Consider the following 21,726-nt stretch of genomic DNA (forward strand, 5'->3'; position numbering starts at 1 on the left):
TATTCTTGATGGCGGCTGCAGCAAAGGATGGCTGTTAATAGGGCGGTAGAAAAAGGAATGAAGGAGGCATAGGCGTGATACGATGCGACGTGATTGGAGACTTGGGAGGGAAAGGGCTCGTTTTTGTGCAGTATTTACATTATCACGAAAAAGGAAAACAAAAGGTATTGGATTGGATTGGAGCAAACATTATTTGTTCCTGCAGTTTGGCGCTCGCGCGCCCCGACGAGGGCCTACGTCGTCTGCGAGGTTGCCGTTACTCGGCGCGGGTCTCCGCTCGCCTTTGCCGGCTCGCTGGGTCCCTGCCTTTCGAGCGCCCCGAGGACCTGCTGGACGGCCCATAGCTGTTGGTCTTGGTCGCTGCTCTTCGCGGCTGCCTCCAGCCGCGGCGGGATTGTTCTTGATCTCGCTTCCTTTGGATTTTTGATAAAGTCCCACAAGATGTGCGTGTGATCTGCCGTCTCCCTCCGGCAGATTCTACACGTATCGGTCGGGTAGGTCTCGGGGTACATGCGATGCATCAGTCCCGGGCTCGGTAGCGATCCGGTCTGGAGCTGTCTCAGTAGTACCGCCTCCGCTCGACTCAGCCTCAGGTGCGGGGGTGGGAGAATGCTGCGTGCCAGGCGGTAGGCCTTCGTGATTTCGCTGTAGTCCGTCATGCGGTCCTTGGCTCCGAACCACGTCGGACGGTGTGTTGCCGGGGCGCGGTTGGGTAGCGCTCGTGCCGCTGCGTGTGCCGTCTCATTGTGGTTCTCACTGCATTCCGACGCGTCGCCCGCGTGCGCCGGAAACCACTTGATTTTTACTCTTCTGTCTTGCAGTTTGGTCACTCGTAGTACGCGCTCGGCCTCGCTGCAGACTTGGCCTTTGGCGAAGTTTCGCACCGCCTGTCTCGAGTCACTCAGCACCGTGTAGCAGTCTGCGTCGGCGATGGCCAGGGCGATGGCCACCTCCTCCGCTTGTTCCGCTCCGGCGCTTCTCACGCTCGCTGCCGTCCTTGTGGCGCCGGTCGACGCCTCTATGACGACCTCTGCGAAGGCGTTCCGTTGATATTCGGCCGCGTCCACGCACCGCGCGTGTTCGTCGTTGGCGTGCAGGTCGATGAGAGCCTTGGACCTCGCCGCTCTTCTTCCCTTGTTAAACTCGGGGTTCATGTTCTTGGGTATGGGGTCGATTCTGGTCTGGCGTCGGACCTCTTCGGGGACGGGGAGCTTCATCTCCGCCTCGTTCGAGTGTCCTATTCCCAGGTCGTCCAGTATCTTCCTCCCGGCTTTGGTCGTGGACAGCCGCTCCAGTTGAGAGGTCCGTTGCGCTTCGGCTATTTCTTGAAACGTGTTGTGCATCCAGAGTTGTAGGAGGCGGGTCGTGCTCGTGGACTCGAACAGGCCCAGCGCCGTCTTATACGCTCTTCTGATGAATACATTGATTTTGTTGCATTTGTGTTGCAGCCATCTGTGGTAGGCTGCAACGTACGCGACGTGGCTGATGATGAAGGATTGGACGAGCCTGATTAGGCTCTCCTCTCTCATGCCAGCCTTCCGGGCAGTGACTCTTTTGAGGAGTCGCATAGCGTTGGCCGCTTTTGCCGTGAGATGGGCGATGGTTTCGCCGTTTCTTCCATGCTTTTCGATGACCATGCCTAGGATCCTGATTTTGCGGACCTCGGGGATCACGTTGCCGGATTTGGTTACGATTCTGATTTTTTCGCATTCGCGTTGTCTGGTCTTGCCTCTGCCATTGCTGGTAGGTGGTACTATGAGGAGCTCCGATTTGCTCGGCGAACATCTCAATCCGGTGCCTACCAACTGGTCTTCTATCGCGTCGACGGCGGCTTGCAGCGCGCCCTCGATATGAGCGTCGCTGCCGCCGGTCACCCACAGTGTGATATCGTCCACGTAGATGGTGTGCCTGACGTCTTCGATGTCCGCGAGCTTCTCGGCCACTCCGATCATTACCAGGTTGAACAGCATCGGCGAAATGACCGCTCCCTGCGGTGTGGCGATGCTCCCGAACTTCTTCTCTTGGGTTTGTAGGTCGCCTGCTCGTAGCTCGGCGGTCCTGTCAGTGAGAAAGTCCTTGATGTAGTTGTAGGATCTTTCGCCCATGTTGATCTTATAGACTTGGGACAGAATCGCCGAGTGTTTCACATTATCGAAGGCGCTCTTTAGGTCGAGCCCCAGGATTGCCTTGTTGTCGCGGGTGCTGCCGCCATCGTCTATGATTTGGTATTTGAGCTGCAGCATCGCCTCCTGCGTGCTTAGGTGCAGTCTGAAGCCGATCACCGTGGCCGGGTACAGCCCTTCTCGTTCCAGGTAGTCTTGCCACCTGTTGAGCAGGACGTGCTCCAGCACCTTGCCCACGCAGGACGTGAGCGAGATGGGCCGGAGGTTGTCCGTGTCCGGTGGCTTCCCCGGCTTGGGTATCAGGATAGTCTTGGCTGTCTTCCACTGCTTTGGTAGCGCGGCCCCTCTCCAGCACTTGTTGAAGTATTTTGCGAGGTTCTCAATCGAGCCGTCGTCGAGGTTCTTGTGCGCCTTGTTCGTGACGAGGTCCGGGCCAGCTGCCGACCGGCTGTTGAGGTCGTGCAGGGCCGCGCGGACCTCCTCCACGTCGATGTCACGATCGAGCTTCGCGTTGGGTAGGCCGCCGTACGGCGCGTGTTGTTCGGTGGGTGTAGTGGGCAGGTATTTGTCATTGATGCGCCTGGTGACTTCGTCGGCGCCATGTACCGAGACCGCCCGATGTATGAGCTTGGCGAGTCTGTTCCTTTGGTGCGACTTGGTCTTGGTTTCGTCGAGCAGGTGCCGCAGCAGGTTCCACGTCTTCCCGCTATGCATCTGCCCGTCTGCCGCGTTGCATATCTCGATCCACTGTTGCGTGCATAGCGCGCGGCAGTGCCCCTCGATCGCTCGGTTGACCTCCGCCACCTTCTTTCTCAGTCTGCGGTTAAGCCGTTGTTTCTTACAGCGACTGAGTATCGACTGCTTGGCTTCGATGAGATGCGCTAGCCGGCTGTCTACTTTATCAATCGCCGCGTCCGTTTCAATTTCTTTGGTCGCGTCGCATACGCTCTTGGTGACTTCGGCCGTCAGAGACTCTATGTCTTCGATCTCGTCGTCAGCGTCTGTCTTCTGGCTTCTGGCGTCTCGGAAGGCATCCCAGTCTATCCATCTGTGTGTTTTGACGCTGGTGTTGTTGTGTTCCGGTATGCTTATTTCCGCGATGGTGTGGTCGCTGCCGAGGTCGGTTCCCATGTTTCTCCAGGTGATTGCGCCCCGGACATCATTCTTGACGAACGTGAGGTCCGGAGTGGTGTCCCGGGACACAGAGTTACCGATTCTCGTCGGATGCGTCGGGTCCGTGATGAGGGTGAAGTCGAGTTCTATGGCGTCTTGGTACAGGTCGCGGCCCTTTGCTGTGTACTTGTTGTAGCCCCAGGCTGGGTTCATCGCGTTGAAGTCGCCGCAGACGATCACCGTGTTGCGGCCTGTGGCGGTGCTGGCTCTGTGCAGTATTGTTTTGAATCTCTGTTTTCTCAGCTATGGGTTGCTGTAGATGTTGAGCAGAAATATGCTTCGTTTTCTCTTCTTGCCCGGGATGATTTCGGTGAGTGTGTGCTCGATCTTGATATTGATTTGCAGCTCGTGCTCAATGAACGTGAGTCCCTTCCTGACCAGGTTGCACAGGCATCTCCCGTCGGGCTGGCCCTTGTGCACTCTGTAGCCCGGGAGGGACAGTGCGTCGGTGAGTGTTTCTTGTAATAGGATCACGTCCGGCTTGCGCGTGGCATGTGCGATGTGCTGTTGGATGACTGCTTTCTTCCTTCCGAGGCCGCGACAGTTTCACTGCCACGCTGTTAAGCCTGCTGCTGTTGTTGCGTTGGCGGCCATGATTGCGTTGGTGTGTACGTGGTTCCCTGGTTGTGTGGATGTTGCGCGAAGAGGGGCGCAAACGTCGGGTGGCTCACTATCGGCTGTAGGGTCCTTTCGATGTAGGCGAATCTGTTCGTGTTCTCGGCTTGGTAGGCCTCTATTGTTTGTTTCATTGCTGTCACTGCTACGACGTTCGCTGTGATTAATTGTTCGAGTTTGGTGAATCTCGCTTCGAATTTGGCCTCGGGGTTGTCGAGTCGATCGTTTTCTGTTTGCTTGCGCGTGGCCTCGACGGCTCGCTTCTTCGGTGCCGGTTCCTCTACGGCTGTCTCCTGGGTGTTCATGGTTGTTTCGTCGGTCTTGCTTGTGCTTGGCGTGGGTCCCTGTAGAGGCTCGTAGTTGCATAGCAGCAACTTACGGATCTCGGCGATCTCTCCCGTGAGGCTGTTGATGGTCGTTCGCAACGCCGCGTTCTCTTGTCTTAAGGTCTCGTTTGCTTCTCGCACCTTGTTTATATCGTCTTTCTTCGTGGCTTCGGTGATTTTCTGCGCGTTACTTATATTATTCCCTTTAGCTGAGTCGACCCAGCTGACTCGCTCACGTGATGGTGACCTTTTCCTACTGAGGCTTCTCTTGCAGCAGCTGCTGTCTCTGGATTTTGGCGCGCGGTTCTCTGATGGAGTCCTTGACTTTCCCGCAGCTAGCGGCTTGTCTAGTGGCGGGAAATCGCTCTCCGACAGCAGCTTGCGTTCGGCCTGTCGGCGCTCCCATTGACGCTTGCGCACTACGTAGGGGATCTTGTATTTCGCCTTGCACGTTCGGTCTCCGGTCGGGTGTTCTTCCCCGCACAACTTACATTTTGGGGTACAGCGATGCTCTTCTTTGGGGTTGGCGAGTCCGCAGACCAGGCACGTCTTGATTGTGGGGGTCGGGCACACGTCCTTTCGGTGTCCCACTCGGCCGCACTGCTGGCAAACGTCGATCTGTTTTCTGTAGAGACGGCACGGTATCAGGGTGACTCCGTATCGGACGAAGTTCGGTACCTTGGGTCCCTGGAACACCACGATAACGGTGGTCGTGCTGCCGATCCTCTTTGCGCCCACTGCTAGCGGGTTTCTCTCGTTGACGATGTTCCTATCTAGCTCGGCGGTGCTAGCGTCGATGGGGATGCCTCTGATGACGCCCTTTACGGTGTCGGGAGGAGCAGTGCGATATGCGCTGACCTCGTAGGGTTTGCCTTGAAAATAGATTTCCTGGATTTTAGCGTACCTTGCCGCGTTGTCTTCGTTCGGTGTACTGACGACCATGATGTTCTGTTGCGTGTTGGGGCATATGGTGTCCGCGGCGCTTTCCTCGCTTGTGATCTTGGCCGCGGCGAGTATGGCCGCAGCGACAGTGGTGGTGCCGGTCTTTACGATGTCCAGTCCCCCTATGGGTCTGACGACTATCTTGCTCTCTTCCAGTGGCATGGCTGGTATGCGTGCTGCCTTGATGGCCGAGGCTCTGACGTTCTTTTCAGGAGGACACAGGGGCGCAACAAAAACACACGGACATAAAAGTAGACAGGGACGAGCGCTTGGGAAAGCGCTCGTCTCTGTCTACTTCTATGTCCGTGTGTTTTTGTTGCGCCCCTGTGTCCTGAAAAGATATGAACCAACACGCCCAAATACAAGTACCTCTGACGTTCTTGTTGAATTTCGATTTCGGGATTGTCTGACTCCCGCCGGGTCCGCTGTCGGGGGTCCGCTGGCGCAGCCTCGACATGCGTTCCCCCGCGAGCGTCCACCCGATGTCGTTGTGGTATTCCTCTGGTGATATCTCTTTTCCTTGAACTTGAAAGCACATTTGGTTGTCCACGATCATTGTTGTCGTAGCGGACGCCTCCATCTCGGAGCTGACGAGCGGCCACCGCCGAGGAGTACGGCAGGCGGCGACCGGTGCGACGGTGTTGGGCCTAGCGTCCGCGGGACAAGCCTAGGCCTAGCACTCCTTCACACGACGGCGATAGAAAAAGTCACAAAATTTGGCAAAGAAAAACGCACCTCTTGGGTCAGCTGGTATCGGTCGATGCCGCTCGCGTTCACGGACACATTGGTGCAAGGAAAGCTTTGTTTCGAGATAATTAGCACTGCGTAATTGGTTAGCAATGACAGAGCCGATGTGAACACGTCTACTCCCCTCGGCGATCGCAGCGCCACCCACAAAAGGTATACAAACGTTCAACAAAACTAACTGTGCCCAGTAAAACCCGCTTTTGTTAACGAATTCAGCTTCATCATCTGTTAGAAATAAGGTGCATTAGCTAATCAAGTGTTCCGGTTTTTGGTGGTATTGTTATGGACCAGATGGCCGTCGCAGCACGGAGAAACACACAAGACAAGGTACAAGCACAAGGCACACACGGAGCACTAGGCACAGGCCTCCGCGATGGATTCGGCCAGCGAGCACGCGCCAAACACAGACAACTTAGTCCGCGCCGTCGCCGTTCGCATGGCTTGTAGCACAGCCCCAGGGATCTGAAGCACCGTCGCGGTGCTCATTACAGGCTGTCAGAGCACTGCAGGTGATAGGGGTTGAGGGGCGAGACGTGGACGATATCGGGTTGTGCGGGAAGGAAAGTGTATTCAGGGAAGGTAGAAGCGATCTCGTAAGTTACGGCCGTCACTTGGCGCAGCACACGATATGGGCCAAAGTAGCGGCATAGTCTGAGGGCCCGACACGGCGATGAAGTGCCCAGAGTAGCACAAGTAAGCGAGGTGTGAAGACGGCGATGAGGTGGCAGCTGTTGTAGCTCTCTGGCTGAGAGGCTTGAGACGCTTGCAAGCGGGAACGCTCGATTGGATGGGCGTGGTCCGCACGAGCAATGGCATCGCGGGCATATTCAGAAGGCGGAAGGCCCGATGCACGAAGCACTGTGTCGAGAGGCAATTGAGGCTCGCGGCCATACAAGAGGGAAAAGGGGGGGGGGGGGGCAGCCGGCAGTATCATGGCAGGAGGAACTGTACGCAAATGTAGCGTAGGGGCGGGCTATGCCCCTGTCGTGGTGGTCAGATGAGACGTACATAGCGAGCATGTCATTGAAGGTCCGGTCGAGGCGCTCAGTGAGAACGTTAGTCTGCGGATGGTAAGCGGTGATTAACTTGTGTTTTGTTGAGCACGCGCGAAGAATGCCGCACGCAACTTTTGAAAGGTACGGCCATGGTCTGTAGACAGTAGGTGGGAAGTGTCATAATGGAGAAAAAGGTTGTGAAGAAGGACGTCGACGACATCAGTGGCAGTAGTGGCGGGGAGTGCCTGTCGGGAAGCATAATTTGTGGCTACCGCAACCTATTTATTTCTAGGCGTGGATTAAGGAAAGTGTACGGGAATGTCTCATCCAACATAGTAGAACGGCTCTGAAAGGCTGTCGATAGGCTGAAGAAGGCAAGCAGGAGGAGTTGTAGGCCGCTTCCGACGCTGGCACTGATCGCAAGCACCAACACAACCGCGGACAGCGCGATAGAGGCCAGGCCAGAAGAACCGACGGCGGACGCGGTTTACGTGCGTGAAACGCCCAGATGACCAGCAATAGGCAGATCATGGAGTATATGTAAGACAACAGTGCTGCAGTGCATGTGAACAACGATGAGGAAGTCAGGTCGAGCGGGGTGTAAGTTTCTACGATATAAAGTGCCATCAACGAGTGCAAAGTGGCTCACTGAAGGGTCGGTAGGGAGGGTGGGGGCGGCGGTAGGCGTTCTATGATATACGACCTCAGCATCTCAGCGCTGTTCTTCGGCAATAGTGATGAAAGAGGAGTGTGAGAAGAGGTTATTAGCGAATGTACTGTCAGTAATATCTGCCGTGAAGATAACATGGTAACAAGAGAGGCAGTCAGCATCCCTGTGTAGCAGTCGAGCCTTGTAGACCACAGTGTAGTCGTAGTCTTGGAGGCGTAACGCCCAACGACCGAGGCAGCCAGTAGGATCCTATAGACAAGAGAGCCAACAACAAAGTGCATAATCGGGGATTACCGTGAACACCCTGCCATATAGGTAAAGTATAAATTTCGCAATAGCCCACACAAGGGCTAAGAACTCTAGTTTTGCAACAGAGTAATCCTCAGATTGGAACAGGAGGCGGCTGACAGATCCGATCACACGATCGCTTGCGGAATGATGATCAGAAAGGATTGAACCAATTCCCTGGCCGCTAGCATCAGTACGGACTTCAGTATGAGCTGTTACATCAAAAACTGCCAAAACTGGTGCGGAAATAAGCTTACTGACAAGCTTAGCGAAGGCTTACTTTTAAAATTGTCCCCAAAAGAAAACCACATCTTTTTTTAAGAAGTTCTGTGAGGGGCTGAGCAACGTCGTCGAATCAGGGAACAAATTGATGAAAGCACTAACAAACGTCGTTGTTTGATCGGGCCGCTATGAAGTGCTTCACTGCTTGAATCTCCAGATCGGGACGAAAAACCGTAGAGTGGACGACACTGCCAAGTATATTGATCTCACGACGCGTGAAACGACATATGTAAGAGTTGAGCTGCATCCTCGCATGATGGAAGAGCGAAAAAATTTTAGAAAGGTCTGCAATGTGAGAAGAAAATCTGCCTGAAATAAAATAACGTCACCTAAGTAGCAAAGGGATGTGGATCAGTTAAAACTTTTCAATACAGCGTTCATCATGAGTTCGAATCTGGCTTCGAGTCCAAGTTCTGGGTTCGGGTCCAAGTTCGCAAGTTTTTCGTGCACGACGCCTGAATAATTGATACGGAGGCCAAGTTTTGGTCGGGGATGGTGAGATGGGGCGGCCCAGGTGTAAAAGCTTCATCTTCGCGGCGAACGGTCCTCGTGACAGTTTCGGCGACGGTAGGGTTTATACCGGGATGGTTACTAGATGCGGAATGAAAATGGCGACCAAGCGCCTACGCCAACGACGACGAAGCTCTGGAGGCAGCCTACTGACGCTCGTGCTGAGAACTTCTCTTTGTAAAAACCTGCTTCTTGCCCTGCTGTTTTCCCGATTACGTGTGACCGATTGCCGGCGCTGCTCACGTCCCCATAAACCCCTCTTCAGAGAGTGGGTGCTGCTGCTCACAGGAAGATGTCACTCCCGAATGTGGAAGCGCAGGAAACGGCTAAAAAATGCGCTGGATCTCGACCTCCTGAAAGCGACGGCACTACTTGATGAGGGCGTCCACAGCATTGCAGCACTTGCAGAGCAGCAGGTGGAACGCGTCATTAGCAATCCCTTTCAATATGTGGCTGACTTTTCCTGATTCCGACATGACGGTATCGACTTGGTGGCAAAGGGCCAACACATCCTGCGTGTACGCTGTGTAGCCTTCTGTGGAGGACTGAGCACGGGACTGAAGTTTTTTGGCCACAAACCTTAAAATTACCCGGTTGCCCAAACAGAGCATGAATCTTTTCTTTGAAAACGTCCCAACTCGTTAGGTCCGCCTCGAGCGTGTCATGCATGTATACCATTGCCGCGCCGTCTTGGTCAAATAAAAAACGACATTCGCAAGCATTACAGTGGGGTCCCACCTGTTATGGGTTCTGACGCGGTCCTACATGGCGATCCACTTCGCGACGTTGTCGCCCGGGGCGCCGGAAATGCTTTCAGGGTCACAGGCATGAGCCATGCATCATCATGAAAGTAGAGGTAGTGGAAACTTGACGGACTCAGTCACTGTGGCATGCCAGGTGTAGAGACCGCCGCGAAGCTCCGTGTTGCAGTGGTCGTGTGCTCCGCAAGCAATGGGCAAGGGCGCGGATGATGGCACCACCTCAACCAAGATGTTACGGGGCAGAAGGCCATCGCAGCACATAGAGACACAGAACACAAGGCACAAGCGCAAGGAACACAAGGAACACTAGGCACAGGCCGCTGCAATGAATCCGTCCAGCAAGCTCGTGCCAAGCACAGTCAACAACCTCCGTGTCGTCGCCCTTCGCTTGTCTTGTAGCAATATGATATGCGTCAACTATCTCCTGTGTTGTCTTCTCTAAGCACTTGTACAACACTCTTGTGGTGGTGAACGTTCGCGAGCACCCCTCGCATGTTAGACAGTAAGCTGCAGTTCGTGAATCTGGGTCTTTGTTTTCGACATTTTTTTCCGTGCTCGCGAAGTAGTGTATTCAGACAACGACCTTTCTGCTTATGTACTGCGCTCCGCATAATAAATTTATCTGATATAGGACACCTTCGTTGCACTCAAGAACTTGTTCGTCATGACGAATAGAGCAGCTGTTATGAGGACCTCAGTTCGGCGTATTGAGTTTGCGATGCACGGATGGGCATTACGGACCAGTTTCAGCGGGGCGGAGAAAGCATGTCACCTGATACCTCTGTTCCACGTTTGTGATACTGTGTGAGACGCGGAGAACATACCGGATGATTGTGAAATCTTTCTCTTATCTGTATTGCGTTGCTTGATAGTATGCGAGAGCATCAGTTTTACTTCTTTAACTAGTTCTCCAAACATGCGTGCTAACAGCTGTTGCGAGAATCCGCTTTCTTTAATATGCTGATGTGTGCTTCGAAGCCGCTCACCAATAATTGGAAAAATGTCGTTTTTAGGGCAGTCTTGGGGCATGTTTTAACTACGCAGTTGATGACTATCTTTGAGTGCCCCTAGCTAAAACTAAAAAATCGGCTTTACTGATCTTGTGTTATAGCACCAGCATACAAGATTTATTTCCAGCTTGATCTTAATGTCCCAAAACTAGTTGAGGTTTATGGGTGTTTAACGTCCCAAAGCGACTCAAGCTATGTAGGACGCCGTTGTGAAGCGCTCCAGAAATTTTTACAACCTTAAGTTCTTTAACGAGCAATGACTTCGCACGGTACACGGGCCTCTAGCAATTCGCCTGCATCGATATGCGACTGCAGCGGTAGGGATCGAACCCGCGGTTTTCGCGTCAGCAGCCGAGTGCCATAAACACTGAGCCACCCCGGTGGCGTGTACGTCTAAAAAACAGCAGATATTCTTTGGCGGCTTCGAATGGGAATTTCAGTCCAGAGTCCTATTCCTTGAAAACTTTCAGGATGGGAATCATCTTACTCTTGAAGCCCTAACAATCAGCAAATACTACGTGATCGACGACAAATAGGCATGTTTTTCGATGAAGTCTGCCTAGCGCAAGTTCCAGGGATATATTCACATACCTCAGAAGGATTTCACTTAGTATCGGGAGTACACTCTACCCAATGCAAACTCCCGCTTTTTCGGTGAACAGATGCCCTTCTCAGCCAACAAGCCTGGAAAGTAGGTAAATACTGACACGTGTACTTATCTTTATGGGGCGACCACGTTTCGCCGCCTAACAAGTGTTATCGCACAGCGCGGGACGCGCCTGCATCTATCCGAAGTTTCTGGCAAGTCATCGATGCTTCTATTCGCTGTCTGTTGTAGCCGAACCTTATGTTATCTGATTTCATCGCCCGACGCGAATGGTGTAGAACTTTGTGGAAGGCACGCGGGTCCCAACGATTAGTCTGGAACATTCGACGACTGCTATATAACAGCCGACGCGCTTGACCCGCGGATCAGATTTTCGACGATCGCCGACCGTGCTCGCCGCTACCGTAGTGCTGTAAGTGTAGCCTCTTTTGTGGGCACAGGTTCGCCCAATAAAAGTTAGTTTTGTCTTCCACAGTATTCCTACTGTGTTCTTCAACGTCACCACCACGTGACAACACGGTGTAGCTCTACAGAACTATCAGTCTAAATGCCACACCTGCCTGTGAACCCGTGCTCATCGTTTTCCTTCGTGATGCAGTTTCGTACACAGCGCAAAACACTTCCTAGTGGAAAAGAATAATAAAAATCCTCTACGTCTATTTCAATGGCCTTGCATGTCGTCGTTTTCGCATCCTGAAAACATTCAACAAGGACTTCCGAGTCTCGTTTGACCAGAAGATCATCTATAAATTGATGGGATAGATGATGCTGCAGGTGCTTGGAGATGTTTAGTTGCCACACGCCTTTTTCACAGACAATGGCTTCAAATGGAAGGTCTTACGAGTCTTGATGGCAAAGAAAATTAATAGGTCGAAAACCAGGACCCAGACACGCAATTCAGCCCAGGGGTGCTCTCCACGGTTCAGCCCTACAAGAGTGTTGTAGAAATACTTAGACAAGCCAACGCTAGAGATTGTTAAAGCCTATCATATGACCAAAAACCGGAATAGTTGCATCAGCAAACCCACCTTATTTCTAACAGATGATGAAGTTGAATTCGTTGACAAAAGTAGATTTCAGCTGTCGGCTTTTGTTGAAATTTTGTAAACCTTTGTATTTGTCTTCCGTGCATATGCAATTACAGGCGGTAATGCTTATAAGAACTGTTTTTGATGGCAAATAAAGTCAGTTGAGAGTCAGCGGTCGTCATGTGTCTTTCTTTCTTTTCTTCATTTGTGTTTTGTGGGCTGTTTGTTGTAATGGAGCTGTTGCTGTTGTCTTTGGCGCTATTGGTAAACTGCAATGCATTATCTGAGTGAGCATGCGTAATGCCCTCCGTCTCATTCTTATACTTGGTTATTTCGCTTTCGTGATTCAAATCTGCGGAATCTACCTCCCCAAAGTAGGCGTATTCGTTTACCTCCTCCAACACCTCGCTACTATTTTTAAACAGTTGTTTCCTTCCACTGCGGAAGTCACACTGCAGAAACAGTCCGCCAACCCGTCCGACAAAACAGTGGTTTCGTCCGGTTGGCGATCCTGTCACACTGCGTGAGCACGAACAATTGGGAAACGTGTCGCTGGTGCCAGCTAGAATGTGTCAGCAACTTTTGCGGCACTTATACGCAAACTCTCTGTTGCATAGAAAAACCAATTTCGCCGCGTTCCCCGTGTTCTCTGTTCTTGCTTGCGCGCTGTCTTCCGCGCGCGATTGCTGCGTGTGTACAGTCGCTGCAACTTCAGACACCTTGCGCTGCCGTAGCTAATGGAGGTTTTTCAGAACATCGGACGGACAATCACCGTGCGCGGCTCCTGGGCAGCAGCAGCCTTGCTGCTATACTGCGCCGTCGATTCTGACTCGGAGGAAGAGCCGCTACCGCAGAAGCAAGCGCGCTCCGAATGGATGATGGACTGGCTGCGAAGAGCGCGTGAGCAGGGAGCTTTCGAAAACGATGCGAGAGGATTAAACGCAGGCTACATGCGTCTACTTTCTGTGCCCTGTGCTTACTGCTACGCATTTCGTATTATGCGTTGCGTCGTTCCACAATGCACTGGCGCCCCGGCTGGCTTTCTGCCTTGTTGAATTATAATAATAAGAGGTAGAACCATAAGAACACATCGATCGCTTCAAATTACGCCAAAATCTGAGCAGATTCATCGGGTTTGTTGGAGCCTGTCAGAGTACTAAAAAAATGTATAGTTACACGCATCATTCTTGCATTTAAATGTGAACCCAGTAAAAATATTCTGATTGCTATCTGAAAGAAAAGAAAATGCAGCACTGCTTTCTTCTTCATCTCAAGTTCAAAATTAGCAAGACAGGCAACTCGCGCTCACCTGCGATATCTGGTCGCAACTAGCGATCTCCTGAAACGGAGATTCCTTCAGATCACGCCGATGATACTTTGGGTCTGCTCTATCCCACAGAAAGCGCGTCTCCAATCATCGCCATCAGGTCACTTTGCTGGCGGCACGGGAACGATGGCGGCAAGTTCACGCCAGCAACTGGCACACTTGCGGTTCTCGCGCACAGTCCCGCCAAGAAACTGCCGGAGCTAGCGGCCGAGGGAGTCCCAGCGCAAGGAATAAGGCATTCCTTTTTGCTCTCTACATAGCCGCGTTCTCCACGGCGGTCACGGCACCCTGGCCTATTGTATGCGACCGCATGCAAGACGTCGTAACGTAGAGCACATCATTGCGACGAAAGCAAACGCTCTTTTTTGCACTTTGCAAGCGACGTTTCCAAGCACGAAACGCACACGAGCGGTTAATCACCGCAAAGTGCTTGATGTGGTTGGTGCGGTGTCTCCAGAAAATTCACCCAGCTGGCGAACAGGACAAACCAGGTTCACGAACGCTGTTTGTTTATTGTTCCGGCTCCCGAAAGCTGTCATGCCGAGGCAGCACCGCAGCAGCCTGTTTAGTTTCTGTGCCTTTCGTGCAGTGGGGCAAGAAGTTGTAGAACGAGCTGGTTAGACATTTTCAGAAGCGCTAAAACACCGAGGACGCAGAGGGAGCAGACAGGGACGAGCGCTACTTCCAACTGTTTATTTCGTAAAACCGCAAGTGCTTTAAACAGTTCTCGAACGCTTTTATGACACGGCAGTAAACTACACGTGCGAGAATACACAGTATAGCTACCGAGACTAAAAGAACCAAGGAGATAAGTGCACGATTACGTTGATACCCTGAGGAAGGCAAGTTCTTTTTTTGACAATGAAGTGGACGGTGAGCTTACACAAGTGCTACCCAGTGATGCTATGTTCTGTGCTTCTATAATCTCTCGGGTTAGTTGATCACGACTACGTCCGATGATGTGGCACTGATTTAACAATGGAGCACAATTGCGGCACTTACTGCAGTGAATGGCTAGGTTGCCTCCGAAGGAATTTTTAACATTGTTGTTGTGCTGGCGTAGCCGGTCATTGAGACAACAGCCCGTTTGCCCAACATACTTTTTGCCACAAGATAGAGGGATGCAGTACACAACACAGTCTACACAGTCCACGTACGCTGTTTGGTGTTTGATACCACATAATTGTTTGACAGAAGAGTAGGGTTTCGTCAGCTTGCAAAGCTTGTTTAGCTTGTTAGGGGCCGTGAAAACAACTCTAACATCTGCTTTCTGCGCTACCTTTTTTAGGTTGTGTGAAACAGTGTGCACGTAAGGGAGCACAGCAACCTTTTTTCTCTCACTAGACTTATTTGCGATTTCGTCGCGACCGTTCAGGTTCCTAAGGACGCGTTCTGCTACCGAGATCTGAAGTGGAACCGGGTAACCAGCGGCGGATAACCGGTTCACTTGTTTATGAAAACTACGGGGCATGCAGTGGTGGCAAGATTTCGTCAATGCATTCCTGAAACAAAGTGCAATCACTCCTCGCTTAACGAGCTTAGAGTGGGCGGAGCGGAAAGCTAAGAGGGGTTTATTGCCGCGAGGTTCATAGCTCCAGCGAACGTGGTTGTCGGTGAGTGAGAAGTTTATATCGATGAAGCGGATTTCCCCGCCAGATGGTAGTTCATGGGTTAGTTTTAGTGGGCTGAGATTATTCTGGAAGGCTACTAAAGTCTGGCTAGCTTCGTGTTGAAGGGATTTCTGGTCACAGTCAATAAAAACTAAAAAATCATCCACAAATCTAAACACCTTAAAAACCTTTGACCCCTTCAGGTACCGCTGGAGGGCTCTGTCATGGTAGCTTAGAAACAGATCGCTGAGCACCGGTGCTATACAGGAGCCTATACATACACCTTCCTTTTGTAGGAAGGGTTGGTTGTTCCAGGAAATAAAAGTATTTTTCAGGTAAAACTGCAAAAGTTCAAGAAAGCCACTACATGAAACCCCGGCATCATTTTGGAAGGGGACAACACCGAAGTGGTCGATGCTGTCTTGAACATATTCTAGTAAAGAAGCATGTGGCAGTGAGTAGTATAAGTCTTTAACATCGATTGAAAAGGCCTGAAGGCTCTTGTCGGGATGGGATGAAACAAAGTCTAATACTTTTCAATCGATGTTAAAGACTTATACTACTCACTGCCACATGCTTCTTTACTAGAATATGTTCAAGACAGCATCGACCACTTCGGTGTTGTCCCCTTCCAAAATGATGCCGGGGTTTCATGTAGTGGCTTTCTTGAACTTTTGCAGTTTTACCTGAAAAATACTTTTATTTCCTGGAACAACCAACCCTTCCTACAAAAGGAAGGTGTATGTATAGGCTCCTGTATAGCACCGGTGCTCAGCGATCTGTTTCTAAGCTACCATGACAGAGCCCTCCAGCGGTACCTGGAGGGGTCAAAGGTTTTTAAGGTGTTTAGATTTGTGGATGATTTTTTAGTTTTTATTGACTGTGACCAGAAATCCCTTCAACACGAAGCTAGCCAGACTTTAGTAGCCTTCCAGAATAATCTCAGCCCACTAAAACTAACCCATGAACTACCATGTGGCGGGGAAATCCGCTTCGTCGATATAAACTTCTCACTCACCGACAACCACGTTTGCTGGAGCTACGAACCTCGCGGCAATAAACCCCTCTTAGCTTTCCGCTCCGCCCACTCTAAGCTCGTTAAGCGAGGAGTGATTGCACTTTGTTTCAGGAATGCATTGACGAAATCTTGCCACCACTGCATGCGCCGTAGTTTTCATAAACAAGTGAACCGGTTATCCGCCGCTGGTTACCCGGTTCCACTTCAGATCTCGGTAGCAGAACGCGTCCTTAGGAACCTGAATGGTCGCGACGAAATCGCAAATAAGTCTAGTGAGAGAAAAAAGGTTGCTGTGCTCCCTTACGTGCACACTGTTTCACACAACCTAAAAAAGGTAGCGCAGAAAGCAGATGTTAGAGTTGTTTTCACGGCCCCTAACAAGCTAAACAAGCTTTGCAAGCTGACGAAACCCTACTCTTCTGTCAAACAATTATGTGGTATCAAACACCAAACAGCGTACGTGGACTGTGTAGACTGTGTTGTGTACTGCATCCCTCTATCTTGTGGCAAAAAGTATGTTGGGCAAACGGGCTGTTGTCTCAATGACCGACTACGCCAGCACAACAACAATGTTAAAAATTCCTTCGGAAGCAACCTAGCCATTCACTGCAGTAAGTGCCGCAATTGTGCTCCATTGTTAAATCAGTGCCACATCATCGGACGTAGTCGTGATCAACTAACCCGAGAGATTATAGAAGCACAGAACATAGCATCACTGGGTAGCACTTGTGTAAGCTCACCGTCCATTTCATTGTCAAAAAAAGAACTTGCCTTCCTCAGGGTATCAACGTAATCGTGCACTTATCTCCTTGGTTCTTTTAGTCTCGGTAGCTATACTGTGTATTCTCGCACGTGTAGTTTACTGCCGTGTCATAAAAGCGTTCGAGAACTGTTTAAAGCACTTGCGGTTTTACGAAATAAACAGTTGGAAGTAGCGCTCGTCCCTGTCTGTTCCCTCTGCGTCCTCGGTGTTTTAGCGCTTCTGAAAATGTCAAATCTGCACCAACTAGCCCGATCCGCTACCCTTCTGAGCTGGTTAGGCAACTTGTTGACAGCTCGCAAGCGAACGTGTTTGGTTGATGTCACTGTTGTGTTTGCGCAGTTTGAAACTGGCTTAGGTCATTGATTGTGCTTTGCAGTTCATCTCCTGATAAACTTCGCAAGACAATGCCATAAGAAAATCGCAGATTACTACGGTATCCCTATTAACTCTTATCCCCAACTCTTCCCAATCCAGGCCTCTGGAAACCTCAAGTAAACAGGTGGTATATGTACGGGAGTAAAACTAACGTTTAGGCTAGTTGGTCACATTGTTATATAATAACTGCAGGGAAGAAACACATCCACAAGAGAAGAAACACACAAAACGCGAACGAACGCTGCACCCACAACTGGCTTTATTAGTAACAGCGCATGCTGAACATAAAGCTTCTTTGCTTGCTCATCGCATAAAGAAATGTACAAACACATGCCAATGTGAACGCAGAAACATATTGTTTTCAGAGAAAAGGTAAAACTCAAATTCTGATGCTTACAGAACAATTGGCGCATTACTAATGCAGTTATCGCCTGTTCTTCTTACGTGATAGGCCATCAGGAATTCTCTTGCGATTCGATTCGAGCCCTGGTCACAAAGGATCTCTCTCGGAAAACATATTCATGGAAACATCTCCACCAAACCTTCTGCAACGATTGCGGAACCTATTTTTCGCAAAGCGTGGCAAAAGCGACGAGAGTGAGAATATATATATATTCTCTTTCACCTATGTGGGCGACAGCGGACCGATAATATCGACAGCGACCCGAAAAAGTGGAGTGTCGTAAGAAGGCATGCGTCCCAACGCAGCTTTCCCTACTTTGCCTTTCGGGCACGTCCTTTGGGAGGAGTCGCACAACCTGGCATACCTTTTAATCTTCTCCTGTACTCCTGGCTAGTATAATTCTTCCAGAACTTCATCTTTAGTCTTCTTAATGCTTTGATGGCCCGCCAACGGGCTATCGTGCGCAAGGCTGAACACCTGTGATCTGCAAGACTTTGGAAGTACTACTACCTGCCGAACGTCTCTGCGCCAGAGGCGAGATAACAAAGGCGGTACAGCAAACCCTTTTCGACCGAATACGAGTGCGAAGTGGCGTACTTACCATGGAACACCTTTCCTACCTTCACCCAACACGCTTTCAGTAACCCATTCTCTTTCTGCTCTTTTCCTAGTATCTCTTTGGTAAACCGTATGGGACCGACGCTAAAAGAAGAATTTTCTCTACTTCCTCCGGAAAAATCCTTTCCAGCCAGCTCCACTTCTGGGCTCTCGTCTTCGCAATTTTTACTGACAACCTCATCATTGTCTATGCCAGAACATAATATCTCGATTTGAGGGCTCACGTGCTTCTGGTATATTTCCAAGTATGACATCGTACAATAGCGGTTCCATGCACTTCACCAGGGCCGTGCCAGAGAACTAAAGGGAAGCGATATAGACTTCTGCCTCGGGAACTTCCAGACTACTGCCATCAAGGAGGAACACCGTAGACGTCGAGCCGGTGAGAGCTAGGTCAGGAACAAGGGTCCTCCGCTCAGCCACCGTATTGCTTCCTGTGTGCCGCAAAACACGTCCGAGTAGGCCTCGGAACTCTCACTCCAGGACAGGCACGTGTTGTGCGTTTTCAGGCTTTTACCGGACAAGTCCGACAACCACTTTATTCTCAGCTTGTTTAAGCCTACCTGCTGCTGTGGACGCGGTTTAAGGCGCAACACTCTCTGGCTGAACACAACAGAACGATTGCTTCTGGTTTTTGTGCTTCCTTGAGCAGGAACTTACGCCATGCCCTGTTTTTTGACAATAAACACAATAAAGTTGTTTTGGCTCAGAGCGACTGTCGGCAGCCTTATGTCCAGGTCGGTTACAAATGCGGCACCTTCCTGACCGTCTACTTGATGGAACATTCTTCTCTCTCGTGATGCTATCCTCGAACGACTCTTTTAAAGAAGACAAATTTCTTTGCCGCTGGGCTTCTAGAAAGTTCTCTGCTGCCTCGGCCATTTTGTCAAGCGTCTTGCACTCTCCTTCTCGAAGGAAAATCGCCAGACGACTACGATTGCTCCTCATGAACTGTTCGGCCACCACCAAGTCACGTAAATCATTGTACGTTGTGGCCGTTCCCGACATCCATTTAATCTGTAGAAGACAATCGACGGAACACACGGAGAGACGGAGAGGCTCCGCAGTCAAAGACACACTGAGTACTTTAGCCCATCTTTCCTTAGGCCAGCTGGTGCCCTTCTGCGATATGCTCAATAAGTTTCAGGTATGTATCCAAGTCATCCCTGCGGTCGTCGAAAGGCGAGATCAACTTGTGTGGGCTAACCGCTGCAGAGCGCCCCGGTTCGCGTTCTCGATTACCCCCCCAGCTTCCAGGAGCTTTAATGCGAGTTGCAATCTACGCTCTTCGGCTTCTACTAGCGATTTTGCATGCTCCAGTTGAGCCTCACATTCGGCTGCACGTGCTGCGCGTTCCTTCTTTTGCGCGGCAGCCACTCGGCGTCTTTCAACCCCAACTCTCTGCCTAATTCAATTAGCTCCTTTAGCGTGGTGATCTTTTTTTTACGGACCCACGAAAGGTCGAAAAAAAACACGTGTCCGTCCTGTCGCGCGGACGCCAATTGTCGCGAATCGGAAGCGCGTACCCGACTGCCGAATGAGGAACGCTGTCGCGTGCTGGTTCGACCAAGACAACAAACAGATGAGACAACACAAAACGAAGCCGTATTTACAATTTAAACAAAAGTAGTCCACAAGAAACGAAAACACGAAGAAACACACACTCAACGCGCGTACAACACTAGGGAGCGGCGGAAGAGAGCCAGGTGGTAAGGAGCGGAGAGGAACACAGGAAGACGCCGATGGACTCACGTCAGCAGCCCCAAGAACTTGGCAGCAGCAGCAGGGAAAGCATGGCCAGGACCCATCGACGGCTTCCCGAACCTCCGTATGCTTATGCAGGCTATAAAAGGAAGACTCTCGACAGCAACGTCCCTCAGTTCATCGGCTGCCACCTCCGAACTTGAAACGAACGCGGGGGGCTGGCGTCGGTGATACAAGGGAGGTCACGGCAGCATGGACCCAACGTCCGACGGCTGCCACCTCCACGCTTGAATCACACCATCTCCGATGCTCTGTCTCCCTCCACACCTCGGTTTTCTGACACGTCAGCCCTCCGCTCCTCGTGCTGGCCTCGCTCTTCGCCGTCGTCACCTCGCAAACACCATGCGCAAGTGCACATGCGCTCCGCTGGGCTGGCACGCGCAGCGCTCTGCCGTCCGACGCACCACTGTCGACGCACCGCACTCAAAAATCCCCCGACGATTTGGTGTGCACCTCGCACCTTGCTCTTGCCTAGAATGGTTGCGCTGCTCAAAAGCGGCCCATTTACTGCATGACCCGCAATGTGCAACTAAGTGCACATTTTCTCGGCCACCCACCCACCCTACCTAACCACCTGCCTGCCGCGTTAACGTTGTGATTACAATGACAATATAGGTTTGTGTAGAACTCTTTGGCTACTGGTTTGGTTTGGTTTATGGGGGGTTTAACGTCCCAAAGCGACTCAGGCTATGAGGAACGCCGTAGTGAAGGGCTCCAGAAATTTCGACCACCTGGGGTTCTTGAACGTGCACTGACATCGCCTCCTTTGAATTTTGCCTCCTTTGAAATTCGACCGCCGTGGCCGGCTCGAGTCTGCGTCTTTCGGGCCAGCAGCTGAGCGCCATAACCACTCAGCAACCACGGCGGCTTTCTCTGGCTAACTTAACAATCTTATCCATATTGCTAATGGCATTGCCCTTTTTGCCTCTTAGCGCACACATCTTTTCTTCCTCTCCTCTTCACTGCTCCTTGGCTACCTTCATTCTTCAGAGCATGCTGTAGACATCTACAAAATCGCAGTTTTTGCTTTATCATCAGTTTTCAGTAGTAAGAAGTAATGACTTTTGGTAAGTTAGGGTAGCAGAATTCCCACATCAATACGTCTAACAAATTTGGGGTACGACCGGAAAAAACCAACATATATACCTTGAAAATGTTGTTCCGGGTTTTCGAATGAAGCAATAGATCAACTGCATCTTTGAATTCACCCAAGGTTAAGGGACCACCTGCCATCGCGCGCTCATCTTCAGAAAGCGGCGAAGAAAGCGCGCTGGTTGTCTATTCCCGGCGCGCTACATGAGCATCATCAAGAATGCTTAAAGTGGCAGCAAAAAGAGAGGCGTAGTGTTCTGAAAACTCGATTACTATGTCATGTGCATGTGTGACCAGGCCGCCACCAAAAAAGAACTTAGAGACGCGCTTGGCATTCACTTGGCGACGCTCATCAAGCAAAGTCTCACTAGTTGGCGCCTTGGATTGAATGCGCGATTGCTGCTGGATCGTACACGAGCCGCCCGAAAGCGCTGTGCACCCAACTTTAGAAGAGGGTACTTTACAGTTCAAATTTCCTATGTATAGAATTCTGGATAATCTTATAGAAGTTCGTGCAAGTTTTAAAGGCTATGAAACAGCAGCTTGACCTCACCATGCTTAAAGTAAGACCTCATGGGGCCGCTCTCAATAGCTATGCTACTAACGTATTGCTGAAACATTTCCCAAGCTGCAAAAAATGGCTGTGGTTTAGCTCTGGTTAAACCTGGAGTGACGCAAT

At 51.0% G+C, this 21,726-nt stretch overlaps 1 protein-coding gene and 1 pseudogene across 1 annotated transcript; both read right to left on the reverse strand.

Moving 5' to 3' along the window:
- Positions 1–233: 233 nt before the first annotated feature.
- Positions 234–3,890, reverse strand: LOC144127759 (uncharacterized; annotated as a pseudogene).
- Positions 3,891–3,966: 76 nt separating this feature from the next.
- Positions 3,967–5,717, reverse strand: LOC144127760 (uncharacterized). The gene is made up of 3 exons (XM_077660653.1): positions 5,549–5,717; positions 4,103–5,373; positions 3,967–4,029 (listed from the first exon to the last, which is right to left on the reverse strand). The coding sequence occupies exons 1-3, from the start codon at positions 5,715–5,717 to the stop codon at positions 3,967–3,969; spliced, it is 1,503 nt and encodes a 500-aa protein (XP_077516779.1).
- Positions 5,718–21,726: the final 16,009 nt, after the last annotated feature.

This window comes from Amblyomma americanum, chromosome 4 (assembly GCF_052857255.1).
Source record: "Amblyomma americanum isolate KBUSLIRL-KWMA chromosome 4, ASM5285725v1, whole genome shotgun sequence".
NCBI lineage: Eukaryota > Metazoa > Arthropoda > Arachnida > Ixodida > Ixodidae > Amblyomma > Amblyomma americanum.

Coding starts and splice junctions, on each gene's coding strand:
- LOC144127760 (XM_077660653.1), bottom strand. CDS start 5,717: ATGTGCTTTCAAGTTCAAGGAAAAGAGATATCACCAGAGGAATACCAC. Junction 5,374..5,548: donor ATTCAACAAGAACGTCAGAG/GTACTTGTATTT, acceptor AGAACGTCAGAG/CCTCGGCCATCAAGGCAGCA. Junction 4,030..4,102: donor ACCCCGAGGCCAAATTCGAA/GCGAGATTCACC, acceptor AACAAACAATAG/AGGCCTACCAAGCCGAGAAC.